Source organism: Pan paniscus, chromosome 1, assembly GCF_029289425.2.
Source record: "Pan paniscus chromosome 1, NHGRI_mPanPan1-v2.0_pri, whole genome shotgun sequence".
Taxonomy (NCBI): domain Eukaryota; kingdom Metazoa; phylum Chordata; class Mammalia; order Primates; family Hominidae; genus Pan; species Pan paniscus.
The window spans coordinates 28,585,731-28,613,599 of NC_073249.2; the positions used below are offsets into that span (position 1 = coordinate 28,585,731).

Sequence of the window (27,869 nt, forward strand, 5' to 3'; positions counted from 1 at the left end):
TGAGCCCCTGTGCCCAGCCTCAGTCAGCTTTCACAGTCTAACTTTGTGCCAAGAAGTTAGTAAGATCTGAAACTAGTCAAAGTAGCTTCCATTTATTCACAGTTTTAAAAACATTTTTCAAGTTTAGTCAACTTCCCAATATAATCAAAGGACAAAATGGCAATAAAAAATATACTTCATCAGATCTTAGAGTTATACAATCAGTTAAAAAATAGATATTGGGTTTTAAACAACTGACATATGCTTTCCTTTTCCCCCTTTAAACGTTTTCAGTAGTCTATCTGAAATCACTGAATCACTTTTCTTCTCCTCCACGGAATTCAGAACTTTTTCACCCGGAACTGGAGAAGGAGCACTCCGTCATTAGCTGAGGGGAATGGCAAGGATCCAGGGGTCCTCCATGACTACACAACCATCATCCTGAGCACCTTTAGGAAATCCAATGCTGTCTGAGAAGCAGCAGGGCCAGATCCAGATCTATGGAAAATTAATATCTGCAGTGCTTCCTGAAGGTCACCTCAGTCTTTACGCCATTTCAAAAGCTAGCCCGGCACTTGAGAAGAAAAGGGAAGTGGCATTGCAGCCATATTTGGGGAGCAATTTAATTTTCATTGCGTACCTCATGAACAGGGGCAATAACACATTCTAGGACATTCTTCCAGCCCACCCACTCTTCCTCTTTCTCTTCTTCTCTTTCTCTAACGAGTGGTAGTGACAGGATGCAAGTCTGCGCTCTTGGTAGATAAACGGAGAAGCAGGAGAAAGAACTATTCCATAATCAGTTAAACGGGGAGTTTTCAGAATCCTGTCTTGTCATTTAAGTGACTTACTGAAGTCCTACTAAGTTATTGAGACTATATTTCTTTACTTTTTGCACTGGGACATTGAAGCATTGAGACACCAGAAGTCCAAAAGACAAAAAATGTGAAAATCACAAATTTAAAGAAAATGTTGAGGTCTCAGTTCTGAAACACCATGCTTCAAGTGTTGTCATTTTTGAGAACATTTTAAAAAGGCGTCTAATATTCCAGGACATACGGTTCCCATTACTGGCCCAGCAGGTACACAGGGTCTCCCACTTTGATGGTCCCTGGGTTTTCCAGCACAAAATACTGCCCAAAGAGTGGTGATTTTCCATATAACTTTCGTTCTGAAGGGTCACACTGGCGATAACTGCAATAGGAAAAGATCATGATGAGTCACAGCCAAGCGGATGCAAGAGCTCAACCAGCACGTGGCTTCCATCCCACACAGGGCCTCCGCATGCACAGCTCGAGAGGGCACCATCCCGTCAAAGCTCAACAGAACAGCGCCTCCTGGAGTGGGGCAGTGAACAGCCTGCCCAGCAAACAACGACAGAAGCATAAGCAATGGCCACATCCCCACATCTTTTCTCTACCTTTATGTTCCCCCTTTCGGCATTAAGACGTTAGATACTTGGCCAGGTGTGGTGGCTCATGCCTGTAATCCCAGCACTTTGGGAGGCCGAGGCTGGCAGATCACAACCAGGATGGAGATCAAGACCATCCTGACTAACACGGTGAAACCTCATCTCTACTAAAACTACAAAAAATTAGCCAGGAGTGGTGGCAGGTGCCTGTAGTCCCAGCTACTCGGGAGGCTGAGGTGGGAGAATGGCATCAACTTGGGAGGCGGAGCTTGCAGTGAGCGGAGATTGTGCCACTGCACTCCAGCCTGGGCAATGGAGCAAGACTCCGTCTCAAAAAAAAAAAAAAAATTAGATACTCAATGTGTCTAGACATACTTTATCATCTTCCTTTGCCCTAGGCATCTTTCCTCCTGTCTCCTCCATGTCTGTCACCTGAACCACCGTCCTAGCCGTCACTTGGGCTGGGAGCCCATCCTTTACACCACTGTCCTCTCTTCCCACAGCCTGTCCGCAGCTGCCGAGTTCCAAGGTTCTTCCTGTACAACATCATTTGACTTGGCTTGCTTTTCCTCATTCCGACTGTCACGATCTTGCTTCCAGCATGCTCAGACTATCATAATAACTGCTTAACCAACCTCTCTTCCTCATTCTCTACCTGTTTTCAATTCATTGTTGACACTGCACTATATCACTGTTTTAATTGTGTTCTGGTCTTATCATTCCTAGCCTCACAAACCTTCCATGGCTCTCCAGTGCCTAAAGAATAACATTCCAACTATTCAGCCTGGTGTGTAGGGCTCTACCTGGCCCCAGCCTGCTTTTTCAGACCTGTTGCCATCTGCTCCTTACCTGTGCCTCTGCAGCTCTCTGCTGGATTTCACCTTGCTTTGCATTGTACTGACTCGGTAAGTCCTCTGTGATTCCTGTGGGATGCTCCTCCTCCAGGTCCCCATGCTTTAGAATTGTACCTGCCTCAAGGCCCAAATCAAACACCACATCTCCCAGGAAGGAAGCCCAGGTTCCCCCAGCTACGAGTAATTCCCCCTCCTCAATTCTCTTTGCCCCTCCAATACTCACACGTCTTGTCCTGTAATGTCAGGGCACAAGTTTGTCTGTTCTACAAGGCAGAGTCCCTGGAGAACAGGAACTGTGATTAATGCCCTTGTACTGCTCACTCCCAATGCCGGGCCTCCTACGTCACCTGTGACCCACCATTGTTTGCTGGCTGGATTAGTATGCTCATGAGTAAAACCGTCTGTCAGAGGCAGTATAAATATGAATATTTTTGTCCAGCAGAAAATTAAAGAAGACGCAGGGAGAGGGTACATGAACAGATGTGTGGGACTCACATGGCAAGATTCCCCCACCTTCCCCACCGGGAAGAAGTTAACCTTCAGTTTTTTATTTAATCTAACCCTAATTTTACATCATTTTTATATTTAAAACATTTTTAGATAAATCATTCATTTTATTCTGCCTTGCTTTAAAAAAAAAAGTGAAAAAGTGACTGCAACAACTTGGTTCTAATGTTGTTCTTCAAATCAGAAATTGTTAAGGAGAAAACAGGGAGTCAAATCTAGAACCACCTTCTGGAGACCCGCAGCTCCTTCCCCAGACTGTAAACATCCTGTAGGCAGCACTGTGTCCACTTTGTTCTCTGTTGCATTCTCATGGCCTGGAACAGTGCCTCACACATACACTGTAACCACTCAAAAATAATGTTGGTTGAACAATGAATGAACAAATGAATGGATGAATGAAAATAACGAGCTGCTGATGCAGGCTTCCCTGCCTTGCCAAGAGTATTTCCTCTCTCTGTAATCAGGTTTCTGCAATGCCCTTGGACCTGACAAACCAGGCATCTCTCCTAGCCTGGCTCTCCTCTTTCAGCATGCAACATTCATGACATTCTGAGATCTATCTGTCAGAGGGTGACCTCTTCAGGAACAGGGGACACATCAGCTGCTTGTATGGGTGTTTCCGTTGCTGCCAAGCTCTGCAGTCTAAGAGTCCAGACTCTCATTATCTTGGGGAGAAATTGAGAGTTGGAGTTCTGCGCATCACACATGGATAGTTTATAAGGAACTTTACACATGTTCTCTTTTTTAATCCTTACAACCTGCTTATGTGGGAATTTGCCTTTTCTTCATTTTACAGTTAAGTCTCAGGGGAGTAACAGACTTGCCTGAGATCACAGATCTAAAGGATCCAGCTGGGGCCAGAGCCCAGGCCTGGCTGACTTCAGAGTCTAGTGGACTCTTCCCACCCAGGATGTAACCCTGGTCGTCGACATCCTCCTGAGTACACCCACAGGCCTGAGAAGAACCGAGGGGTCTCACAATTTAGTCATCTACACCAATTTCTAGCCACTTACATTTTTCACCTATCCCTTCCTGCCAACCAAGCACAGACACACTCACTCCCCGACCAGGTAATGAGGAGCAGAGGACCGTAAAGAGCGGCTGCCCCTCCCGGCACAGCCTCCCTAAACTGCACAGGTCAGGGTGAGGGAGCTGCTTTGTGAAAGTGCAGGTGTGGTCACCGGCTCACAGGTGGCGGTCCACTCCGCTGTCTAGGAGTAGAAGCGGGAAGAGCTATGGGAGTGGAAAAGGGGTTCTCGGTGGGCCGGCCTGCCAGGGCTTTCCTACAGCTGCCTGGTTTTGCTGCGGGCTCTCACCGCCTCCTGCACCACCTCCTCTTGCTACTGCTGCCGAAGCCCGCCTCCAGGCTGTGGGAAGACTCAACGAGGTCACTAGCGGCGCCTTGTGGCATTAAGAGGTATTGCAAGCAGTCTATGAATTCGTGTGCACACCAAGTTCAACACGCTGAAACAGTATTCTTTCATACATGGGTCTTCTACGATTTTTTAAATATGTGACTTTTCATATATGTATTCCTGTTGGTATTAATAAATTAAAACTCATTTAAAATCTTCCTTAGTGCACTTTCTCCTTAAATGAACATGAAACATAACTTCTAATGAGCAGGAAGCCCAAGACACTTTATTTAGCTTAAAACCGAGGTCTCTATTATTTACAAGGTGCAATGTAAATGGAAACAGTTTGTTACCGTTAAAGTGCTGTGCACCACAGAGGGCTGATCCTTGTTTACCCTGCCTGGTTTACGCATTCACTGGTCAACGTCCAGGCCATGACTCCAGGCAGAGTATCTGATCACTGCCCGATCCCACCACTGGCGTTCATGGGACCATAAGTCACCAGCGGCAGAAGCCATTCCTGAGGCTTCATGACTGCCTATCTCTATGGCCAGGTTAAGAATTAAACAGCATTGTTAATCCCAATACTTTGGGAAGCCAAGGCAGACACGTCACCTGAGGTCAGGACTTTGAGACCAGACTGGTCAACATGGTGAAACCCTGTCTCTACTAAAAATACAAAAATTAGCCAGGCGTAGTGGCGCATGCCTGTAATCCCAGCTACTTGGGAGACTGAGGCATGAGGATTGCTTGAACCCAGGAGGCGGAGGTTGCAGAGAGCTGAGATTGCTCCACTGTGCTCCAGCCTGGGTGACAGAGTAAGACTCTGTCTCAATAAATAAATTAATTAAATTAAATTAAAGAATTAGACGGCATTGTGAACGTTCCTGGGAGAGGTGCCACACTGAACCTCCAGAGGCTGGCCGCTGGGCAAGTTCGTGTTAGGTTTCATTTAAAGCAGCCTCTGAGTATGGGAAGAAGTGTGGTCAGGCTTCTCCTCCTCTCAGAAGGTGTCAAGTTTATAAACAGTGACTCTCAATGACCGCAGCTTACATGGTCACTGTGTACAGTATTTTATCATCTATAAAAATCCTATATCTTGCCTTATTCCAGTCTACCAGAAGAGGTATTACAAGTCCAGTTTATACCAATAAACAAACTGTGACTTGAAGAGCCTAAGCGACTTGCCAATGTCACACAATTAGGAGGTGACAGAGCCAGACTAGGGTGGAGAGTCTGCCTCCTCCCATGGAGTTACCACTGCTATATATTCTGTGTTTAGCTCGGCAGAGCACAGCCTGACACAAGTGGCTGCTGGCAAACGTCATTACTGTCACAGTATTCGTGCATCCAGCAAAACGTTTTTTTTTGAGTACCCATGCAGTAACTGTGCTATATTCTTTCCATTAGGGGCAAAATGTCATGGAAGCAACAACGGCAGACTCCAGCCATTCCTTCAACCATGGGGATCAGTGTGTACATCACTTTCCCTTAAGAAAGAAAAGAAAAATTCCATTTTCATATCTTCCTGTTAGCAGACATGCCTCCACTGTGCCTCCCGCTGTGAGCATTTTACAGACAAAGCCTTCCCTATGCCTCTGTATTTCTTCTCCTACCACTGCTGTGCCACCGTGGGCTCTGCCTGTGGGTGACTAACATCAGGAGGCAGGGCTGGTCAGGCACAGAGGTCTCCCAGCTGAGCGCTGGCATTCCAGAAGCAACCCCAGCCATGGGCACCATGAGTGCCCAGAGGCAGAATGTGGTGTAGCTCTGAGCAACCTGCCCAATAGCAGAGAGGCTGTGGACACCACTGTTTGCTTCCCTTCCCATGATTTATGGGATGTGGCCAGGCCTTTCTCTTCCCGATTTATGACCACCTGTCTTGGGAAGAACATAAATTACACATCCATGGCAATTTAAATCTCAGTAAGAGATAGGAGAAGACACCTAGGCTGGCCGCACTGTCTCCTGGGGTATTAGAAGCAATTAGGGCCAGATTGTTGGGCTTCACAAAGCCTGCGGAAGATCAGGGGGGTGTGCTGGCTCCTTGCGCCCCCCGCCTTCCCACCCTCACTCTGTGTTTAGGGTCAATTATCCTCCTTCTATAAACACAGGCTCCCAATGGAGGAAGGGGGGCACTGAAGATGCAGAGAACGAGCCCAAACACGTGAAGTGCTTTGCGGAGGCTGTTTCTGCAAGAGCATAAACCTTCTAAATCCAGAGGGAAGGATGCCCCACACCGAGCAACACACTGGGGGAAGAGAAAGAACAAGATGGACAAAAAAGGATGACAGCCAATTCCCCAAACCACTTGGCTGATTTACACAGAATCATCTATTTCTGTCCTGCCTCCTTTATTTTATAGGGAAGAACACTCAGGGTCTGAGTGCGGGCAGGGGTAGGAGCACAGCAGTCGGTGTGCTGCAGATCCAGGTCTCCTGACTCCCAGCCCGGGATCTTCCCGCTGGCCCACCCTGCTTTCTGCCCCTGGTAGCTCCTCTGTGGCCATGGAAAACAGGAAGACTGAATTCTGGTTTGTTCTGATGGTGAGTGAGCACATTTCAGAGAATAGCTATAACCCTGATCCTCTCATCAATGTTCTGTCACATATAGTGACATTTCCCCCAAAATTTTACTATGAAAATTCTCAAACAGGCAAATGGTGAAATAATTTTACAGCAAACACCCATTTACCCGCTGCTTGAATTCTGAGCTTAACACTTGACTATATATATATATATTTGGTTTGTTTGTTTGTTTGTTTGTTTTTTTGTGTGAGACAGAGTCTCACTCTGTCATCCAAATTGGAGTGCAGTGGCACAATCTCAGCTCACTACAACCTCCACCTCTCGGATTCAAAGGATTCTCCTACCTCAGCCACCCGAGTAGCTGCAAATACAAGTGACCACCACCATGCCCAGCTAAGTTTTGTATTTTTAGTAGAAACAGAGTTTCACTATGTTGGCCAGGCTGTTCTCAAATTCCTGACCTCAAGTTATCCACCAGCCTCAGCCTCCCAAAGTGCTGGGATTACAGGCATGAGCCATCGTGCCTGCCCTTGACTATGTTTTCTTTATCACACATGTATCTATCCATCAATCCACTGTATTGTCTTTTTGCATTTCCAAGTAAGTTGCAGACACCAGTACATTTCAACTCTGAGCAGTTCAGCTTGAATATTATTACCTAGAGTAAAAACCATTATTTGCTTTTTTTTTTTTGAGGTGAAAGTTACATGGAATGAAATATACCAATCTTAAATGCTCCACAATATTAGCTTTTTACAGAAAAGTTGTTAATGTTTTGAGTATTGAGAAACATCTCTCAAAATGTTGGGATTCCCTTAGGCTGGTCTGTAGCCCCCTCTTTGAATGTTGCTGCAAATCACACCCAACGCTGTTGGAGCCAGGTAGAGACCAGCTGCTTGCTATCCACCTAAGGATTCCTTGAGTACCACAAACCCCCTTCTCCGTAATTCCCTCCACCCACCCTGTTTGACTTCCCTGCTGACCACTGTCTCTCTGCCAGGTGGCCTAGGCCCTCATGACCACCTGCTAACCTTGCTGCAGCCTGGCCCACACCCTGGGACTTATCTCCTATAGGATGACAGGTGCTGTCCAGAGAGGTCAGGCCACAGCCTCATGCTCAGGGATGAGGTGACAGCGGGGATGACAGCCCTCCAGCTCAGGGCTTCAGCTTGCCCAGAGAGGGGGCCAGATCTGGGACAGTAGAATTGTCGGGGAGGGATTGGTGCTGATCAAAGAAGACTGAATCGTTGGCCCCCAAAAAGGCCATGAGGTTGGTGAGAGGTGGAAGGAAGGGGAGGCAGACAACCTCACGTTACAGGGAATGAGTCCTGCTCCACAAAGTCTAGAGCAACCTCTCTGTCATGCGTTCGTTCATGATGGTTTGGATACAAGATAGTCACATCTCAACTGCATTCCTTCCTCAAGGTTCCCAGGGCCCTCCCTTCTACAAGATACAGCTGGGGGTGCCAAGTCAGGACCAAAGCCAAGGAAGGGTCTTACACAAAGCCAAGGAAGGGTCTCAGGGGCTGTAGAGAAGAGACCTGACACCTGGCCTGTGACTCAGCATTCAATGTCAAAGGGACCAACGAAGAGAAGCACCCTTAGTTCATTTTCAGAGTTTCAGCAATTTCCTGGGTCCCAAATTTGGCAGATATCAGCTCTGAAGTGCTTGGATACTAAACTGTTATTGTTGTTTTCACAAAAGTAATGCAGAGTAATTATAGGAAGTTTAGAGACTGCATATAAGAATAACCCTTTTCCATAATTCTATGACTGTACCAAAAGAGTATCTCCATTTTGTTTTATATCCTTTCAGCCTTTTATCTACTCATGTGCATTTATATGTTTTTTAAAAAGCAAAATCAAATAAAAATGAAAAAGTAAATAGTGCTATTTTATAATCAACTTTGTAAAATCAACACGGCATCTTGACTATCTTTATATACAATTTAAAATGATTCTCGGTACTGTGTCTTTCACCTAAAATTTTTCCTTAAGAAATTTTAAAGTAAACATAAAAGTAGAATAGTGCAATAAACCCCACGTAATTATCACCCAGATTCTATTTATGAAGATTGTGACACATTTTTTAAATGTACTCATCTATCCTTTTTTTCTTTTTGCTAAAATAATATATGGCAAGTTCCAGATGTCACATCACTTCACTCCTACACACATATTTCAATCAGCTTCTCTAAAATATATTGACATTTCTTATACAACCACAATGCCATTAGGACACCTAGTACATTTTTTGGTATCATCTAATACTTAGCCCGTAATAAAATTTGTCAAAATGCATAAGCAATTTTCAAACATTGATTTATTTGAATTATGATTTCTAAATGAAAAATAAAAGTACTTCTTTAAGCAGACATGTTGGTGTCCAAAACACCAGGGAATGTTTCCCAAATTATCTCGTTAATGGGACCCTCTTGAGTTTCAAGACTATGTGTGTGGTGTTTTCACTGTTTCCTCTTATAAACATTAAGCAACAAATATTGCTTCTGTTCCCGGCACCTAAACCCGAAGATGAGCCCCGTCTGCCCAGTCCTACCTCTTCAGTGTTTCCAGCGGTTCCTTCCTGCTCATGACACCGGTGTCTGGGTCCACTGTGGTTAAAATGCATCTGGACACGCACACAGAGCATCATAAGGGGGACAGAGCAGAGCGACCTTATCCCCACCTCCACCCCACAGGGACAGGAAAGCACCTTACCTGGAACAAGCCATCACCCTTTTCAGTTCCACGTCACCAATAAGAAGCTCATCCCAAGAATCCTAGGGGACAAAGCACAAATTCCCATGAGCACCTCTGGGCCCTGCCCCTGACACGTGTGTAGAGACTTCCCAGGAGCCCTCGCACCTAACGATGTCACCCACATCAGTGATGGCAGCCTTCTATTCTCCCCCAGCCCTGCTCTGCCAAGTGATACCCACACACCTTGGCGTTCCCTCTCTCTGGCTTTGATATGCCAGTTGATTCCCCTGAGATGAGATTTCCCTCTCCTCTCACTTGTAAAAATGTCGTGGAAACTTGCCTTGCTCAGGGAGGCTCCCTGATGATCCCACTTGACTGGTGGTGGGGGGTGGGGTGCACAAAGTGAATGGGGTGGGTGAAAGTGGGGAGGGGGACAGATGGGGGCATTGCTCATTACTTCAGATTATATCACATCCCTTAGTGCCTGCCTGAAGTTATATGGATCAAGAGCCTTCAGTCACTGAGTATGTGCATGTCTCCCCTAGCCAGATACGGACACATCAGGAGCAGGACCAGCAGCCTCATTCCTCTTTGATTTTTGCTGGAGTATTTACGAAGCACTGTGGCCAGGGGAGCTGTGGGCTGGGTCAGTGGAGCCTAGTTTCCATGACAAACCGCATTAGTGGACCAAGGCCCTCCAATCCAGCAGCCAAGATAGGCCATCCATACATGGAATTCTAAAGATAAATATTTTATTTTTAAATGCCAGAAATATTCACAAAAAGCACTCCAAGGCAGCACGTCATGTGTTGGTTTAACTGTGCTGGCAATACTTACTCTGGGGATTCAGAGGCATGGCTCTCCAGGCTGGTCTGGTTAGAGGAAGTTTTATAAGGAATAGGTAAGATGGGTGCTGAGTCTAAAAGGGCAGAGAGTTTGAGAGGCACAAAAGAAGGGTAAGGGGACTCCAGGCAGAGGGGACAGCAATAAGAAGGAAGGGCGCCGAGGAGGCAAAGGACATTTGATTATAGTCCTGACCTTCTTACCCTCGGAGAGAATTGCCCACCACACGAGGGCGGAAGGCAAAGACCTGGAGTTAAGCAAACTGCCTTGTCCTTGGTTGATCATGAGCTCAGAATTTTAACTCCAATAGTGTGTGTTATTCTTGATATATATGACACAGGGGTTTTGTTCTGTCGTAAATCATAAAATGGATCTCAAGCACATATTTTCAACAGTCCAGAAAACTGGGCACAGCGGATTAGCACAGCCACAGCCTGTCCTGTGAACATTTCTCCACAAGGGGGCACTATGGTCACAAGAAAACACATAAAAAGGGTATATAAAAGGAGAGAAATAAGGGTTCCACTTAGGAAATTAAGTTATTATTAATTAAAGAAATACTTCCAGAGCCCCTTCTATTCCAAAAAAAAACTACTGGAGATTGAGTCATAAGCACTGATGAGCCCAGGAAAGTCTTCCTACAGCACCCGGAGGTGACCAGTTCAAACAGGACAAGCCTGGTAATGGGAGAGGCTCAGAGCACACAGTAGCTTCAGAGAAGGGAGGGAGCGCTTTGAGGTCCGGCAATCAGAGCAGGCTTCCCAGGGGAGGGGGCTTTTAATCCAGGCTTTTAGAGAATGTCAAGAGTTTTAAGTAGGGAAGGGAGTAAGATTCTCAGTGACCAGGAGACACCAGTTTGCAGTTTGGAGCTTTCGTTCGTGATATGGTTTGGCTGTGTCTCCACCCAAATCTCATCTTGAATTGTAGCTCCCATAATCCCCATGTGTCATGGGAGGGACCCAGTTGGAGGTAATTGAATCATGGGGGCGGGTCTTTCCCATGCTTTTTTTGTGATAGTGAATAAATCTCATGAGATCTGATGGTTTTATAAAGGGCAGTTCCCCTGCACGCACTCTCTTGCCTGCCACCATGTAAGACGTACCTTTGCTTCTCCTTCACCTTCTGCCATGATTGTGAGGCCTCCACAGCCATGTGGAACTGTGAGTCCATTAAGCCTCTTTTTCTTTATAAATTACCCAGTCTCGGGTATTTCTTCATAGCACTATGAAAATAAACTAATACAGTTGGTAATAAAGGCTGGAAAAGCAGACTGTGGCAAGGTTACAGAGGAATGTAATGATTGAGTGGGAAGTTTGGACCTTTGTGACATGGAGAGCCACTAAAGGCTTCTGAGCAAGTCAGCAACACTGATGATTTGTTACAAACTTTTAGAGCGGGAGAGATCACGCTGATCAGCTCTAGGAGGCTTGGCTGTGGCAACATTCAGGAGGGAGCACTCAGTGGTCCAAACTTAAAGTAACAAACGTCGGATCTGGCTGGTGGCTAAGAATAGAAAGGGGAGCCAACATGGCTGGGGCTGGGAGGAACACAGCAGAGGGAGGAGCCAGGGCCGACTGTCACGCTCTGAGCCTGGGTGAAAGTAAAAAACATGCTGCCCTGGATAGAAACTGTGAAGTCAACAGAAGGAGTTTGGGGGCCAGGCGCAGTGGCTCATGCCTGTTATCCCAGCACTTTGGGAGGCCAAGGCAGGTGGATCACCTGAGGTTAGGAGTTCAAGACCAGCCTGGCCAACATGGCAAAACCCCGTCTATACTAAAAATACAAAAACTAGCCGGGCATGGTGGCATCTGCCTGTAATCCCAGCTACTCAAGAGGCTGAGGCAGGAGAATCGCTTGAATCCGGGAGGCAGAGGTTGCAGTGAGCTGAGATCATGCCAGCGCACTCTGGCCTAGGTGACAGAGCAAGACTCTGTTTCAAAAAAGAAAGAAAGAATGAGTCTAGGGAGGTGGGGTGAGGGTGTAGGGGCTGGGGTGGGAGCACATAAGTCTGAGTTTCTCTGTCAACCAACAAAGAGTTGGAACTGTGGTGCAGCACTCCAGAGGGAGTCCTGGGTGGACATTTGAGGGACCTATGTCAGGTGACAGAGGGCGATGCTGCAGGAGACAGTGTGATCACCAAGGAGGGGAGAGAAAAGGGTCAAGGCCAGAACTTTTGGAAGTAAGGGATGAGGACAAACAGCAGAGAAGCAAGGGCAGTACAGCTAAAGGAGAAACGTTTCAGTAAGTAGTCTCCATGTGTCCTCAGAGCGGGGTGGTGGTGACTGAGAAACGGTCACTGACTGTGGCAAGTAGGGTGGTTGTCTCTACTGTGGCTTCGGGGAGAAGTGAGGTGTAAGAAATGAGTGTGGGGAGTGCCGATGATGAAGGGAGGCAGAGAAAAGCCACAGTTGCTGAGAAGGTAGCTTCCGAGATGAGGAGTGGGTCTGCTTTCCAGAAACTTCCATGCAGGTCCTCGGCCTTCCTCCATACTAGCCTGCTCTCCCAGCTGCACCCTGGCCCCACCTGCTCTAATCCTTCTCCAGGCTCCTGGCAGAGGCAAATGTGTATCATGCAAATCGGATTCAGTCACTCCCTGGCCAAAAATTCTTCCCAGACTCCCCAAAACCTGACACCAAGTACCTGTGCTCTCAGCTCCCCTCCTCTCCTGAGCCCCAGCACTGCAAGATGGCCATTCTCTCATACCTTCATAGCCCTGTGTATGCACCCCTCCCTCAGTGCCCCCCTTTCTCCTGGACAATACTTTGTCCAGGTCATTCATTTAACAGATAATTAGTGCACACCTTCTATGTACCAGGGGCTCTCCTAGGGGCTGGAGATACAGCAGCCCCTGTCCTCAAGGAGCTTGCATAGGGGAAACAGACAATACACTGATACCTGAGTACACACGGCTTGTTAGGTGGGGTGTGTGCTGTGGGGGGGCTGGATGAGCGGGGTCAGTGAAGCCCGCAGCAGGGGACTGAAAGAGGCACTGGAGTGAGCCATGAGGCCTGTGAGGGAAGATATGCCAGGCAGAGGACCCAGCCGGGGCCCAGAAAAAAGGCCAGTATGGCTGGGGCAGAGTGAGAGAGCAGAGGGGAGTGAGAGGAGAAGGGGCTGGGAGCTGGCGGGGTGCAGGTCATGTTGGGCCTTCCAGGCAATCCATAAGGATCCCATCTTTTACTTGAAGAAAGGTGGAGAACCATGAGAGGGCTTTGAGCAGACAAATCACATGATGTTACTTACATCAACAGGGTTACCTTGATGGATGTGCTGAGAACAGCCCATGGATGGTGCAGGGCTGGGTCAAGGGTGGGGCAAGGAGGCCAGTGAAGCCAGGCTGCTGCAGCACCAGTGGTGACTGCATCCGGGCAGAGAGGGGAGTGGGGGGGAAGGCCCAGCCACCAAGATCTGTCAACTGTAGGAACTTAGGATGTGAGAGAAAGAGAAGAACAAAGGGTGGTTAGCAGTTTGGGGCCTGAGCCAGCGGAAGTCAGAGCTGTTGTGTGCTGAGATAGGCGAGACAGCACAGCAGGCTTTGGGGTGGAAACCTGAACCTCAATTTCAGATATCCTGACGTTGGATTAGACATCCACATGGAGATATGGAGAAGCAGGGGAAAGCTCTGGCAGAAGGATATAGTTAGGGGTCCTCAGGGCAGAGAAGGTCTTAAAAACAGATGATTAAATTAAAAAAAAAAAAAAAAAAAGGAGAGAAAGAACAGATCAGAAAAGTGAGTGCAGACAAATGAGAAAGGGTCTGAGACCAGAGCCCTGGGTGCCCCATGCTTCAGCTCACCCCACAATGCAGGTGTTAGTCACGTCCCCACGTCTGGCTGCTTGCCACCCTCCTGGCCATATCTCACTGTGCTGTGACTGCTTGTTCACTATCTGACCACACTGAGCTCCTTAGGAGAAGCAAGTGCATTTCTTCAACCCTTGTTCTCATGTGTCTATTCACAGCGCATGCCACACAGGGGCAGCAACCCACTCGATGATGGGTGAGTTACTAAAAACAAGGCCGGCTCAGCCACCATTGTGTTACCGCCCAGCTTCACATACAGAATGTTCTCAACTAGGAAACACTCAGAGATAGAGAGAGAGATACGGGTTTTTAGAGTAAGACTCAATTGAAAGAAATCTCCGAGATCTGAAGTTCTACTCTGGGCCATCTCCTCTTCTCCTCTCATCCGAATCTTACTGTCACAGAATTTTGGAGTGGAAATGGCTTCAGCATGACCCTCGGTGCACAAATCACACCGGGGGGAAAGAAAGCTTAAAGTCGATCATAGGGGAAAAGCTGGTACCTGAGCCAAACTCCCAGGAATTAAACTCTTCCTTACCTCTCTGTGGTACTTAATGTCCTAGAACTTTTCCACAAATTGTCATCGACCTTGATTCTCACAGATCCCATCAGGCGAGGGAGTCATTGAAACTGCCCGTGTTTTACAACTGCAAGAAGCAGATGCCTCGGCGAGTTTGGTGACCTGTCCAGGCTTGTACGGTCACTTGCTGAAGCAGGTGGATTAGAATCCAGCTGTCCCAGCCCCACACATATGCCCTAGAATTCTCAGGGTTCCTCTGGCCTTGTACAATTGGGGTTCAAAACCCAGCCCCTCCTTGCTGTGGTATAGCCTAGGGCAGGCCACCTCACCTCCCCAAGCCTCTCTCTTCTCTCCTGTAAGATAGGAATGATAGCTTTATCCCGCTGGGCTGCCGTGAGGCATAGAAGAGACAACATACTTAAGCGCAACACAAGTATTCATTCAAAACCCTCCCCACTCATTTCTCTTTTCCTGAGAAGGAACGTTCTCAGGAGAAATGGCTCTCCTAGCCACAGCTGGTGGAAGATGAATATCAAGGAGATGGTCAAAGGCAACCAAACACTGATTATTTTCCTGTTGTCTAAGTCAGGCTGGCCCATGGTGCACAGGAGCAGGACAGGCAGAACTTCCTTGTCACAAAGAAGCACTGAGAGATGCCCAACCCAGGACCGTGGGGGACATGCACACAGTCCACCCGCCTCACACTAGGAAGTTCTCCGCCATCTTTAGAAGAAACGCTACCCTTGGAAGTTTGGAGCAATGAGTATTTTATATGAAGCATTAGCAGTGGATTCGGGCGTACTTTTATTGTCCTCCATCGATTGATATTGCTTTTATACATCTCATAAATTACATTATCCAAACTGACCCTTCAACAGACCCTTAAGGTAACCCTAGGCAGAAATATGATCATCTCATTGTTCAGGCAAGGTAAATGGGACTTAGCGGGGCTGCTCAAAGTCATGCAGAAGCCAGCGCAGAAGCTGAAACCAGCCATCACATCTTCTGGTTTGAATGTGGGAATCAAATTCTTAGATTATTTCTCTTTCAGCATAGTTTTGCCTCCGTACAGCAAAAGTGAAGAATATAATTGGTTCCTCTGAGTATAAAAGGTTAAAACTCAATTGCTTTGATTCCATTTTTCCCTGTTATGGAGGAAATGGGCAGACGTAAGGACCACTATATGGTCCCCTTTACCTCTCCCTTCTCAACATAAATATGAGGCACAACCAGAGCTCCTGAATTCCTAGCTGTGGGTCAGGGTTTCTGTTGAGTATCCACAGCTGGTGGCCACTCACCATGCCTCTAGGCCACCAACCTCTGCCTTCATGGAAGCCCAGGGAGAGAATCAAGTTAAATAGCCAAAGGCCATTTATTACAAAGGTAAATTTGCTGCCAGAATCCTGTGGAATCCCAGAAACCAAGCCTCAGGGCTGTTCAAGCTAAGTCACCACGCAAACATCTGAGGGCAGATGGAAGGTGGCACTGCAAGCATTTCAGGGTAGTGCCATGAAGCTTAGGGGCAACAACCTCTCCCAACCCTCACCCAGCAGCCTTGCAGTAAATGCCTGTCTTCTCCAAGAGAGCTGTCTACTAAACAGTAAGACCATCCTTTAACAAGACAGGAGCACACACTTTCTTTGTTCCATGGCCCACACAGATCATGTAGTCTATGCAAGAAAATGTGACTCAACAACGAACCTGTCAACTCAGAATTCTCCTTAGAAGCCTTAGATACTGAACTGCCTCCTTGATGACAGTCTCTGACCCATCAACATTTGTATCCTCCACACAGAAGTCTGCACTTATTAAGTGTTGAATAAATCTAAAAATCAAATTGTTATGTATTACAGAGTTGATAAATAATGCACCCTTCAGAATAATCTAATCCAATGTCAAAGACTCTCATACCTTAAAAAAGAAGTCAAATCCAAGGAAAGATCCAAAGGGGCATAGCGTTACCTCTGCATAGACATCGCATCCTGAAATTACAATATTGGGCCTGAAGTTGGTTGCTTTAACTTTCTTCTCGAGCCTGGAGTTGAGATCCGCCAGCGACGCCTCAGAAAGGATCAAGAATGGGCTGGTGTCTGAGTAAGCAATCTGATAAGGAAATAGACATTGTTATAACACATGGCACACCAACTTTTCAGTGGTTAGGTGTGCCTAGTTCCTTGACATAGCCTCCATGCTCCACCCCACCCCACACACAATCTTTCAAAGTAGTTCTCTTGTTCTTTTAATAGAAGTCACATTGACTCAGAAGTTTTAAATAGCCTTGCAGATAGCAGAAACTGCATGGTGGAATGAAGGGAACAAGGACTCAGAATCAATCCTAAGCTGCCACAAGGCATGTGCCCTTGGGGACATCACTGAACCTTTCTAAGCCTCCCATTTCTCAAATGTTTAATAAGGTGGTTGAGTTTGATGACCTCATTATGTTTGATTTAAATGTTCACTAATTCCATGAATACTTATTTTATGCAACTTACAAATTAATATTTATGTTGACCATAATTTATGCATTTGCTTGTTTCTTTATTTATATATTTTGAGACAGAGACTCCTTGTCACCCGGGCTGTAGTGCAATGGTGCCATCACAGATCACTGCAGCCTCAACTCTCTGGACTCAAGCAATCCTCCCACCTCAGCCTCCTTAGCAGTAAGGACTACAGCATAATTTATTTTTTTTATGGCCATGGTAAAAGCAGTATATGGTACTACCAACCCTGCTTTTATGATGAATCCTTACAGCTTTATGCCATTAAGGCTGATCATTTGAGTCTGTGTATCTCCATACCCATGCCAACTTGCACAACTGGAATCTGACATACAACTGCAAACTGTAAAAATTCTGGACTCCATGTGCAATTACAGAATGGAATGAAAAAAAGACACTGGTGCAGAACAGTTTTGAAACCCTACTGGCATCAGAATGCTTACACAAATAGGAAGGTAGATGCTCAAGGGCAAAAATTCAAGAGTCCCCCAAACAAAGAAACAAACAATGCTTCCAAGGGAAGGGCTTTATTTCTGCCTACTGCTTGTGATCTGAGCTACCAGAGGGCTGCCCCAGAAAACAACAGAGCCGAGTCATCAGAGATGCCACCTGAGCCCCCTGATCTGGGGGTGACTGCTTTCTACCCATGGAGGCAGCAGAACCTCTCACCTGGTCCTTGGGTCGGAACAAGTCTGCTATTTGATGAGGACGTCTCGGTCGCATGTGAGGCTCGAAGTGCACCAGGCGGTAGGGCTGTGACTTCAGGAAGCTGGTTATCCACTGGGCGGCGGCCTCGCCACAGTCCCTGCCCTCTATCTCCAGGCCGTGCACTCTGCAGGGGTGGCAGGAGCAAAGGGCAGACATGGCTTTGAAAATCCATGCACCCTAATATGTGCCAGCTATATCAGAAAAGCTGCTCCCAGCTGTAACATTACTGTCATTTCTTAATTATCAGAAGATGTAATTTTAGTCCTGGCCCTGACTCCAAACCTGTGTAAGGCCAAATGAAAATGAAAGCACCCCTTTAAGCATTGCTTTCCTCATTTTAAAAATCAAGTTTTGTACAACTGTGTCTCCCTACCTGGAAGGAATGCAGGGAGGATGAAATGAAATAATATATTTGAAAATGTACTGAGTTCTCCAGAAGAAAACTAATGTATCAGTATAAAGTAAACTTAGAATTACTGCAAAATCTAGTTCACCCAGCTGAATAGCGACCAGAAATCTTTATTCGCAGGCCTGGCTATGCTTTGCCAGTATAGTACAGCAACAATATGAAAATGTTCTACAAAGCCTAAAACATTACAGATAATAACTATATATAAAACAAACATTAACAATAATATTATATTTATTTAATAATAACAATAATAATCTACTGGATTTGATTGCAAGTTATAACTTTGTAGGATTTGAAGTTCCCACTCCCCAGCACATAGTCCTGTGCAGGGCTGTTTGGCGTTACATGAATTTCACAGCTATGGAGAGGAAAATAAATGCTATGGTGTAGGCCAGTGTTTCACAAAATGCAAGACCATTACCACTGCTGGCATTCAAGATAACTGTAGATGGCACCTGGGTATAGCATTAAATAACAGTGAATTGCACAGAGAGAAATTTCAGTTTAGTGGTAATAAATCTTTACCTTTTAGCAACACTTGATAATCATCTCTTTTAACAAAGAAAGAACACAGCTTAGGTCCAGAGACCTCTGTAGGCAACAGCTTCTAGCTCGAATTTAGTAATGTTTTAGCATATTGAGTGTTTGTTACTTTCTGGCAAATTATATAGGTAGCCATATAAAGTTTGTATACAGGTAGCCATATAAGGTTTATAGGTAGCCACATAAATTTATATATAAACCCATATATATAAATTATATAGGTAGCCATACAAAGCCGTATACCTGGCAAATCATATAGGTAACTACATAAAGTTTCTTTTTTAAATAAATGTGTTTAAGATTAGTTTTTAAGCTGAATCAATTTAAAGAGAAATATTAAGTAAACAAGAGTACAGGTGGTTTATGGTTTGGCCTACTATCATCGTGGTGTTATGCAAATGCTGGAAGTTTGAGAAAGCTTAGTGGATCAAGTAAATCTACTTGGGTGAGCATTCCATTTCCACAAATGACTAGCTCCATGGCCTTGGTGATAGTTTCTTATTCTGAGACTCAGTTTCTTCATCAATAAAATATGGGTAGAAGCAGAACTCTGTTGTGAGGATTAGGAACAATCCGTAAGAAGTCCCCAAAAAATTCTTAGGACTGGGATGTGCTCAGTAGGTAGTAATGACCCAGGGTCCCCCAACCAAGTTATTTCAACCTATCTTTGTATAGTTACTCCATAAATCAAACATTTAATCAAACAAAAGCATCCATTCTCTAATAATAATGTATAAATGGATTTTTATATTGTAAAATATATTGAGTATAGTATCCTATATAATTTTATATAATTTTATAGCTTTATATCTAAAATGAGAACTCATTACTAACAGTGTCTGGGTTACATTAAGCAGTGAGATTGGTGTATTCAAAGTTTTCATAAATTTTTAAAAACTTTTTATTGAAGCGTAACACTCATGTAGAAAAGTACACTGCTATAGTATATGACTTGATACCTTTTCGCACACTGTCACCCCACCCATTCTAAATTAACTCCTGAGAATCAGAGGGCTGAAATATGCACCCAAGGCCTATGAAGTAATGAGACCATTTACAAAGACCAGGAGTGTCTGCCTTACTCTTTTCTGGATCAAGATGAAAAATAAATAAAATGAATAAAATAAACATACCCAAATTTATACACCCAAATGGATATTACCTTTCAGAGCAGTCACCTTGGGAAGTAATCATTCTAACCTAGTATTAGTCATATCTACTTATTACTACTTTTAAGCCTAACCTCATTTTTTAACCAAAAAAAAAAAAAAGGTCCTATCGTTTTCTTATTCACAGGGTTTAGCTCCAAATAATTTTTTACTTTTCCCAAAAATCAAATCCACCAGTTCTAGAACTGAATATATGTGGGGGGCTTAGCATCTGTGTGTGTGTGCAGTTTAATGTCTGAAATGCTAATTTCAGAAGCATCTTATGAAATGCCAGCATTACCAAATATCTAGGTATGGAGACAGCCTTGAAGGTCATCTCCTTGTTAGATGCCTCTTTGCTGGTGCCTATGAGAAAAAAAAAAATCACCCTCCTTTCTCCAGTCAAACCCTTACAGCCCACCAAGGCACCCTCTCAGTCTCAACTTGCCATTCAGCAGCAGTGGGCTTCCCTTAGTTGCTTTTACAGGAGGGTGGGAGGGCACACACAGCGGAGGATATAGACAGAAAGGCTGCTTTGACTCCTTGGGGCTTCAATTGGCAATAATTATTTTTACGAAGTCAAAGCATTTGCATCTATCTTGGGCCATTTAAACATCTGCCCTGCTAATCTGACACTGATTTCCATTGCAACATCTATTTCTAGATCCTGGGGTTCAGGTTCATAATCACCCAGAACTTGAGGCCTTTCAACGAGTAGAATTTGTTCTGCCTTCTTCCTGCTCCTGCCACATTTCTCCTGAGTTCTGATTGGCCTCTGCTGTATCTTGGCCCCAGCAACCCACCTGCACACTGTCCCAAAAAGTGCAAGTGAAGAATTAAAATAAAATTCCAAATGCTCCTATAACCTTTGACCCTTTGACAAAGATAATGTAGGCATGGCTTGAGATGGTTTGAGGTTTGAGGCTGTTTGTCTGAATAATCCATAGCAAAAGTCCATAATTCTGTGTATCTTATTAATAGCAGGCAAGGCATGTGAGAAAATCAAGTAACATCTTCGACCATGAAAACAGGTGTACTGCCTGTGATCACGACCCCAGCGCCCCAAGAACTCATCAGAAATCTTTAGGAAACTGTGGGCTGAGGTTACAACTCCCTCATAAGAGAATAGGTTGGGCTGTCAAAAGAAACCTGAATCCAGAAGATTCTTGGAATCTTTGCTCGAAGAGTCTGTATACTACCATAGCATGTCTAAGCCTTTACATTTTGCAATTTCCAAGCATGCCCTTGTTTAGTCTTTTGGGCATGGACCAAATGCCATATGGGACTGTGAAAAAAGTTTCAACATAATTTCAAATGAATTAAAAATTAAACAAAAAAATTAACTATAAGAAAATATGGGTAAATATCTAACCATGGCAAATAAACACAAATCAGGACATGGAGAAACATGAAATACAGATTGCAATATAAATATTTAAAAGCTTACCTCATTCAGGGAAAAATACAAATTAAATTAACAAGAAATTATCATTTTTGCCCATAAAAATGGCAAAATGTTTTTTAACATAATGGTTAAAATGGAATCGGTAAAACCATTCTGCAAACAATTTAGCAAGATGTATCAAAAGCCTACAGGATCCATATTCTTATTTCAAGCAAAACCACTGCTAGAATTTTTTCCCTAAGAAAACAACAAATGATATAAACAAAGATTTATGCCAAGATATTCATCACATTCTTCTTAATACCTGGAAAAAAATTAAGACAATCAAAATGTTTAATCATGGGGCATATTAAAATGCATTAGAGGACACCCACAAAATGAAATATTATGCCAACATGAAAAATGGTATCCTTAAAGATTTTTTAACAATATGAAAAAATACTCAACATGTCAATTTAAGTATATAAACAATATTAAAGGATTTTTTGTATTATTTCAGTTTGGTTTTTAAGTAGTAGGCATAGAGACCGAAAGAAAATATGCCGCAATATTAATTACAGTTATCACAGGTAGTTTTTGTTTCTTTTTTTTTTTTTTTTGGTATTTCCCAAATTTTCAACAATGAATATGTACCACTTTTCTAATCTGAAAAACCACCAAATTCAAAAAAGTATATCATCAGAATTGCATTTTGTGAACTTTTCTGGGTCTTTAGACGTTCAGATAACTACATTTTTTGAGGTGATGCTATTTTTTTATGATAGGCTATAAACTACATTCACACTGCATCTTTATTCCAAATGCAGAAACTATAACAAGAATATAACTGGACCAACTTTAATTTTCCCATAATGAGATAAGAAATCAACTCTAGACATGACTTCTTGGAGGCAAAACTAGTTTTCCTAGAAGAATTGCTTCATTGCAGCCTTTCTGATGTTGAGGGAAGGGCTTGTGTACAGAACATCCTCCTGGGTTACATCCCCAGCCTCATTCTGACACTGACCCCTGGGCAGCCGCTGGCTGGATCACTCTTCTAGCTAGAGTTGTTCTTTTCTATTTTGGAACTTCCTTTCATTAGAACTAAATCTTACGGGTCACATAGCCATTTGCAACTCCTTTCCTAACTCAGACTTGGAAGGTGCCCAGTTTTTCTAAGCCAAGTAGAAAAAGTTCTATGAGAATACGTAGATCGAGTTTCACCTCTGCTAGGACACTCGCCCCCACCACTCCCACCCCATTTTTGTGCTTGATCTTTGGGTGCTGTTATTTTTCTCTTGCTGACATGTCAATATGCTTTTGTTCTCATGGGTTTCTACATAGCACTTTCATGTCTGTCATCTCCACAACACAAGTTTCTGAAGCTGCTTCCTTCTTTCTCCTTCTTTTAGATCTTCATAATGTTGAGGACTTGGTTCTGTATATGGTACACATGCAATCAACGGTTCATTATTGATATGTTTCTCAGGATTCCCTCTCGAGTTTATGCTTTCTCAAAATTGCATGACTATTCATTCACACAAGGGCTACGACCTGCCGTTTCCTTACCTGCACCTGTGCACTGCATTTGTGGTGGGTGTTTTGATAGGCAGTAGTAGGTCCTTTGTGTAGGCTGCACTGAGAGTCAGGGTGTCACCATCGCAGGTCAGGGAAATCAGGACCAGGCGAGGTTCCTGGCGAGCAGTAACCATGTTTCCCTCCTGGTTGATCACAAGCCAAAACCTGCCGTTTTCAAAACACAGGATATGTGTGAACCATTATGGCAGGAAGCCAGACCCTGGAGGAGCTTCAATTAGACACTGTTGTCATCTTTCATTTCTTCCCCATAAGCCTGGTGTGTGTGAGTTTGAGTGTGTGTGTCTGTCTGTCCTAAACATCAGCACACAGGACTGAGTCTGTCACTTAATTTCAAAGGGTTTCATAACCACTCAAGCATCCAACATATATCTGGAGAACAGTTTGAGCTCTTTGATGGCACAGAAATCAAAGATGTTAATTATATTTTCATTTCAATCTCTAGAAAGCCTGATCACTTTCATTAAACATGCCCCAAGCAGATGACAATAATCTATTTTACAGGAAGACTTTAAGGGCAGGAGGAAGCACAGGGCCTGGCATCTGGTAGGCAACGGGCTCTTGTCAGTGGAAATAGCAGGACTGCTGCTTATATTGTTCACAGGGCATGGAGTTCAGCTGAGCAACACACAGTGCCACATATACTCTGCCAGTTCCAGCCTCCCACATTTTAAAAATTTTTATGTTCCAATATTCAGTGCTGTCCATTCTGCAATTTGCTAAACTAGACAGTATTTTTTTTTTCTGGCCCAGTATTCCTGGCCTACAGGTACTTCCTAGAAAAAAAGATAACTGGAGAAATAAAGGTAATAGAGCCATTTCCAGAACAAGAACAACACGTTTTTGCAGGTTATCTCTCAGCTACCAAGGAAGCAAAACATATTGGCATTTCAATCCTTACAGTACACACTGATCAAATGATTACAATTATAGAAGTGAGCATGTGCTTTTGAGATTTCCAGACATAAGAAAAAAATATGGCCGGTACTTTAGGTCGTTCAAGATATTTCTTGCATCACTTCCAGCAGGTTATCATGGTTGAGTTGTTCAGCTACACTAGAAAAATATGCTTAGTATAAGCCCTTTCCGTAACTGCCCTTTTACCAGACTTTGTTTCTGCACAGACAGAGGCCTGCCCTGCCCCAAATCCTTGGGACTAGCAGGTGAATATTCTCTCTAATATTCTTCCTGGTAATGGCAGTTTACATCGTTCTAAAATGCAAATCTAACTTTATGACCCCCTCATTCAAAATCCCTCCATGGTTCCTGCTTTCAGGATAAAACCAACTCCTAAACAAGGGCGTGCCCAGCCCTTCATGATCCAGCTGTTGCTCCAGCCATTCTTACCTCCCGAGGTCTTCACACAGGCCAGTCTTTTATATATTTATTTTTTAATTGCAGTAAAATATATATATAACATAAAATACCTAGCACACTCCTACGTATAGACCCCAAAGAACTGAAAACAGGAACTCAAACAGACATTTGTGTATCAATGTTTATTGCAGCTTTAATCAAAATGCTGAAAAAGTAGTAACAGCCCGAGTGTCCATCAACAGAGAATGGAATTTTTTAAATGTGATTTTAACCATTTTGAAGTGTGCAATTCAGTGGCAGTAAAGTACATTCACAGTGTTGTGCAACCATCACCACTATTTGCAAAACCTTTTCATCACCCCAAACAGAAACTCTGTACCAATTAAGCAATAACTCCTCGTTTTCCCCTTCCCCCAGCCCCCAGTAACATCTAATCCACTTTGTCTCTATAAATTTATCCACTAGACATTTCATATAATTGGAATTATGCAATATTTGTCCTTTTGTGTCTAGCTTATTTCAATTAGTATTATGTTTTCCAGGGCCATCCATGTTGTAGCACATATCAGAACTTCATTCCTTTTCATGGCTGAATAATATTCCATTGTGTGTATATACCACATTTTGCTTATCCACTCATCCATCAATGGACACTTAGTTGTTTCCACCTTTTGGCTACTGTGAATAACATCATAATGAACATTCAACACTCAATGCTGCAAAGAACATTCATCCTATTTATGTCCCAGTTCCTTTTGGTAAATACCTTAGAGTAAGCTTGTCCAACCCGTGGCCCAGGACAGCTTTGAATGAGGCCCAACACAAATTCATAAACTTTCTTAAAACATTATGAGATTTTTTTTGTTTTTGTTTTTGTTTTTGCTCATCAGCTATTGTTAGTGTTAGTGTATTTTATGTGTGGCCCAAGACAATTCTTCTTCCGATGTGGCCCAGGGAAGCCAAAAGATTGGACCCCCCTGGCATTGACTATGCCAGCCTTTCCCCCAGCATACCCCATCCTCACAAGCCGAGTGTCTTTGCCCAGCTTATTCCCTCTCTAGAAAGTTCTTCTCCCAATTTACTTGCCCAGCAAGTTCTGAACCATTTTCCAGTTTTCAGCTCAAGCTGTTACTTTCTCTCTGAAGTTGTCCCTGACGGCCCCAGCCAGCTTCCAGCAATGCGTCCTCTATGCTGGCACCCTGGCACGTGTCACATCCTCTATGCTGGCACCCTGGCACGTGTCACAACCTCTGTTTAGTCGGTTGTCACCTAGGACTGTAAGCCAGTGTTGGCTTCTTTTGATCACACTTTCTGGGAGTGTGTGATGAACGAAAATAAAGAATTTATCATAGTGTCTGGTACAAAGGCCAGCTCTTCTTGTCATCTATTGTAATATGAGCTCGAAAACTGCTTTTTGAATCTAAGTAGTAAAATTCCAGTGCCCTTTGCCTCTGGGGCCTACAAAAACTCTACCACTTTTCAGAGCCTACTATACGAAACATGGATTTTTTTTTTTTTTTTTTTTTTTTGAGACTCAGTCTCACTCTGTCGCTCAGACTGGAGTGCAGTGGTGAGATCTCTGCCACAGTGGAGCTCTGCAAGCTCCGCCTCCCGGGTTCACGCCATTCTCCTGCCTCAGTCTCCCGAGTAGCTGGGACTACAGGCGCCCACCACCAAGCCCGGCTAATTTTTTGTATTTTTTAGTAGAGAAGGGGTTTCACCCTGTTAGCCAGGATGGTCTCAATCTCCTGACCTTGTGATCCACCCGCCTCGGCCTCCCAGAGTGCTGGGATTACAGAAGTGAGCCACCGCGCCTGGCCCAAAACATGGAATATTTAGGATTCTTGGCTTCCTTCCTGAAGCAAAGATGCATGCATCACTCACCTTTCAACTATGTCATGAATTGCCCTCTGTCTGGGGAGCTGGTAGGAGAAAGGTTACAGCTCCCATTAGTCCTGTGTTACTTGCTGAACTGCGAGGGCTGCTCTGGAAAGGAGTTTCAAGTGCAGCCTCACAATAAGACCCGAGGCTGGCCTGAAGCCAGACCCTAAAGAGGACAAAGCTGCCGGCTCCCGGGTTTTGCAGCCTTCGCTGAACCCCAGGAATCCACGCAGCTCTCAGAACCCAGACAGGACATTAACAAAATCGCTCTTTACAAAGCCCCAGTGTGCTAAAGAAAATAAGAGTCCTGGTTCTGCTGCTGTGTGGCTCTGAATTCAGCTTCTTTATCCACAAGAGTGCTTGAGAGCATTGGAGAGAATTGGGGAAAATAGCATCTGCAATGCCCCCACAACCCCTTTTTTTTTTTTTTTTGATTCGGAGTCTCGCTCTGTTGCCCAGGCTGGAGTGCAGTGGCGCAATCTCGGCTCACTGCAACTTCCACCTCTCGGGTTCAAGCTATTCTCCTGCCTCAGCCTCCTGAGTAGCTGGGATTACAGGTGCGCGCCACTACGCCCGGCTAATTTTTGTTTGTTTGTTTGTTTTTAGTAGAGACGCGGTTTCACCATGTTGGTCAGGCTGGTCTCGAACTCCTGACCTCAGGTGATGGACCCGCCTCGGCCTCCCAAAGTGCTGGGATTACAAGCGTGAGCCACCGCGCCCGAAGGTATTCGTTGAACTGCTGTCATTACTATTATGAGCTCCGCCTTGGTGCGCTCTTGGAGGGCTGGACTCCACAGTTCCAGCTTTCTCCAAGATCTCAAGAAAGTCACTCAAAATAAAGCGACTGGGAACAAACCTCTTTAAGCTAGCCGCCTCCACTAAATGGAGATTAAGAAGTTTGCTCACTGGCAGACACCTGGGAGCGATACCACACCTCAGCAGGAGCACATGACGCCAAAGAGCCAGTGGGAGGTGGAGATCCGCCCACCCCGGGAAAACGGGTCCACGCGCTCAGAGTCCCAGAGCCCTGGGGTCTGATGCTGGGGGGTGAGGGTTCCTTTTTCTCTTTGGCCTTGTCTCACCCAACTCCCAGTTTCTTTGTAATAGGAGGAAGGACCTGTTAGCCGACTCTGCAGACCTCCCCTGCGCTCCTGCCTTCTCACCACCTTGCCCCGAGCCGGATCAGCGCTGCCCCGCGCCCGCGCTTGGCCGTACCTGTCCCGCAGGTTGCCGCTGCGCAGCCCCATGGCCGTGCACTCCGCCTCGCTCACCGGCACCCCCTTGCAGGATTTCACAGGGTAGATCCAGAGCTGCGCCACGGTGCCCACCTGCTGCAGCAGCCGCCGGCGCCGCGTGGGCCATGCGCGGCGCCAGGCAACAGCCCCCAGCGCCACCGCGGTCAGGCCCAGCGCGGCGACCCCGAGCCACCCGGGCCGGGATTGCGCGAGGAGGACAAAGCGCGCCAGCGAGGAGGAGCCGGCGGCGCCCATGGCTGGCTTCTCCGCGAGGTGGCGGCGGCAAGGCCGGAGCGCGCTGGTCGCCCGGGGCCGCTAGGGGAAGGTGCGGCCTTTGGCCCCGAGCCCAAAGGGTGGGCAGCTCCTGAACCCTTCCGGGCCAATCAGAGCAGTGCGTCCTTCTGGGGGGCGGCGCGGGGAGTGGGAGGTGGTGGCTCAGCTTCCACGTGGTCGGCGCCCCACTGCCTCTGCAACCTTCCGTCGCCTGCGCTGCAGGGCGCTGTGCCCTCCCCCACCCCACGATCGCTGCAAGTGACCAATTTATTTACTTACGTATTTATGGGGTTATTTGACCTAAAATAAACAATATACAACATTTGCAGGACAAAGCGTGATTTTGAAATTAAAAATCAGACAGCTGGCAGCA

General features: G+C 45.3%; 1 protein-coding gene across 2 annotated transcripts; it reads right to left on the reverse strand.

Annotated features, from left to right (window-relative positions):
- Positions 1-76: 76 nt before the first annotated feature.
- Positions 77-27,739, reverse strand: MTARC1 (mitochondrial amidoxime reducing component 1). 2 transcript variants are annotated; one of them, XM_034947205.3, is made up of 7 exons: positions 27,204-27,739; positions 22,764-22,937; positions 17,669-17,831; positions 16,410-16,601; positions 9,353-9,414; positions 9,192-9,263; positions 77-1,173 (listed from the first exon to the last, which is right to left on the reverse strand). In XM_034947205.3, the coding sequence occupies exons 1-7, from the start codon at positions 27,476-27,478 to the stop codon at positions 1,047-1,049; spliced, it is 1,065 nt and encodes a 354-aa protein (XP_034803096.3). In that variant the 5' UTR covers positions 27,479-27,739; the 3' UTR covers positions 77-1,046. The 2 variants fall into 2 exon arrangements, with proteins under 2 accessions (XP_034803096.3, XP_003807223.4); XM_003807175.5 differs by having other exon boundaries at positions 16,461-16,601; positions 27,204-27,728.
- Positions 27,740-27,869: the final 130 nt, after the last annotated feature.